General features: G+C 30.0%; 1 protein-coding gene across 1 annotated transcript in view; it reads right to left on the reverse strand.

Moving 5' to 3' along the window:
- Window positions 1–437: 437 nt before the first annotated feature.
- Window positions 438–1348, reverse strand: part of LOC102255193 (chromosome unknown open reading frame, human C5orf34) — a 21625-nt gene continuing 20714 nt past the window's right edge. The window contains exons 11-12 of the mRNA XM_005871055.2: window positions 1221–1261; window positions 438–786 (exon numbers count right to left, since the gene is read on the reverse strand). Coding sequence (XP_005871117.1) covers window positions 596–786; window positions 1221–1261 — 232 coding nt within the window. The 3' untranslated portion in view covers window positions 438–595. The remainder of the gene's footprint in view (window positions 787–1220; window positions 1262–1348) is intronic.

Raw genomic sequence — 1348 nt, forward strand, 5'->3', positions numbered from 1 at the left:
TTTCCCAATAGACAAGGTATAATAATATCACTTTTGGTGAGCTCATTTCTCATTTAGTTTCACACACTTAGTAAAATAAGTCTTTTCAGCTGTTCAAAAGAAATGAACATATCTGGTTCACAACAGTTCAGATGAAATTTAGTCATTGCCGAAGTACTTGGTTCTTAGCTTGGAGCAATATTACCTACTTTTCTTTTTTAAGATCTAATTCTCTTCTCATAGTTCTTTTGAAAAAATGTTCGGAATAGAGAGACTAAATAGCAAATGACAAATGCACACAATACTGCATTTAAAAAAAAAGATCCTTGATTAATAGTCAATGCTTCACAAGATAAAACTATAAGTTTATAATTTTTCCTCATAAACCTGAAATAAGAAACAGTTCAAAATTTCAAAATAGTTCTTTATTAATAAAGCATTTTATAAATACACATTTTAAATTTACATGTTAGGTAAAATACATCCAAAGTTAAATGTCACTTCTCAGATTATTGTACAGAAGTCATATATACAATTCTTTTGTTTTCTAGTAATTTTATACCAGTGATTTGAAACATCCTTAAGATTTAATAATATATTGTAATAATTTCATTTTTCACTTTTTAGAGCTTGATAGAAGACAATCAATATCCTGAATAATTTCAGAGGTTCTTTTCAATGCCACTGATACTCTCTTTTCATTAACTTCTTCTAGCAAGCTTTCTGAATAGTTTGGTTTACAATCAAAAGACTGTTCATTTTTCTTGTTAGAAATCTGGTTTAGGACACCACTATTCTCCAGTAACACTAAGTTGCTTAGTCAAGGAATTTTTGCCCACATTTTTCATTATACAAGTGTTTTTAATTTCAGAAAGCCTGACTTCATATTAAAATAGGATTTCTCCATTGGGGGGAAGATCTTTTGGATTCATAATAGAGTTGGTACTTCAGAACTTATCAAGTCTGTTCCTCATAGAATATAAGGCCAGCATTACCCTGACAACCATAACCAGACAAAGACACTACAAGAAAACAAAAATACATGTCAATATCACCAATGAACATGCAAAAATATTCAGTGTCATGTACCTTCTACAGAGAAGCTACTTCTCAAATATCTTAAGTATTCATTGAAGCTCCACAATATAGGTGTGGATTAATATAATCTATAGGGTCATGAATTAAACCTAGAATGGAAAGGAAGTAATTATGTAGGACAATACATTATGTTTAAAGGATACAGTTAAACTTCTGTATCTTTTCAAGTTCAGAAGCCACACACCTGTGGGGAAAAGAAAAGTAAGTTCATGCTAGTTATCTGATTCTTTTTTATACACAATATTTCAAATAAGCATACTTGACTGTTTTC

This window comes from Myotis brandtii, unplaced genomic scaffold (assembly GCF_000412655.1).
Source record: "Myotis brandtii unplaced genomic scaffold, ASM41265v1 scaffold328, whole genome shotgun sequence".
NCBI classification, from domain to species: Eukaryota; Metazoa; Chordata; class Mammalia; order Chiroptera; family Vespertilionidae; genus Myotis; species Myotis brandtii.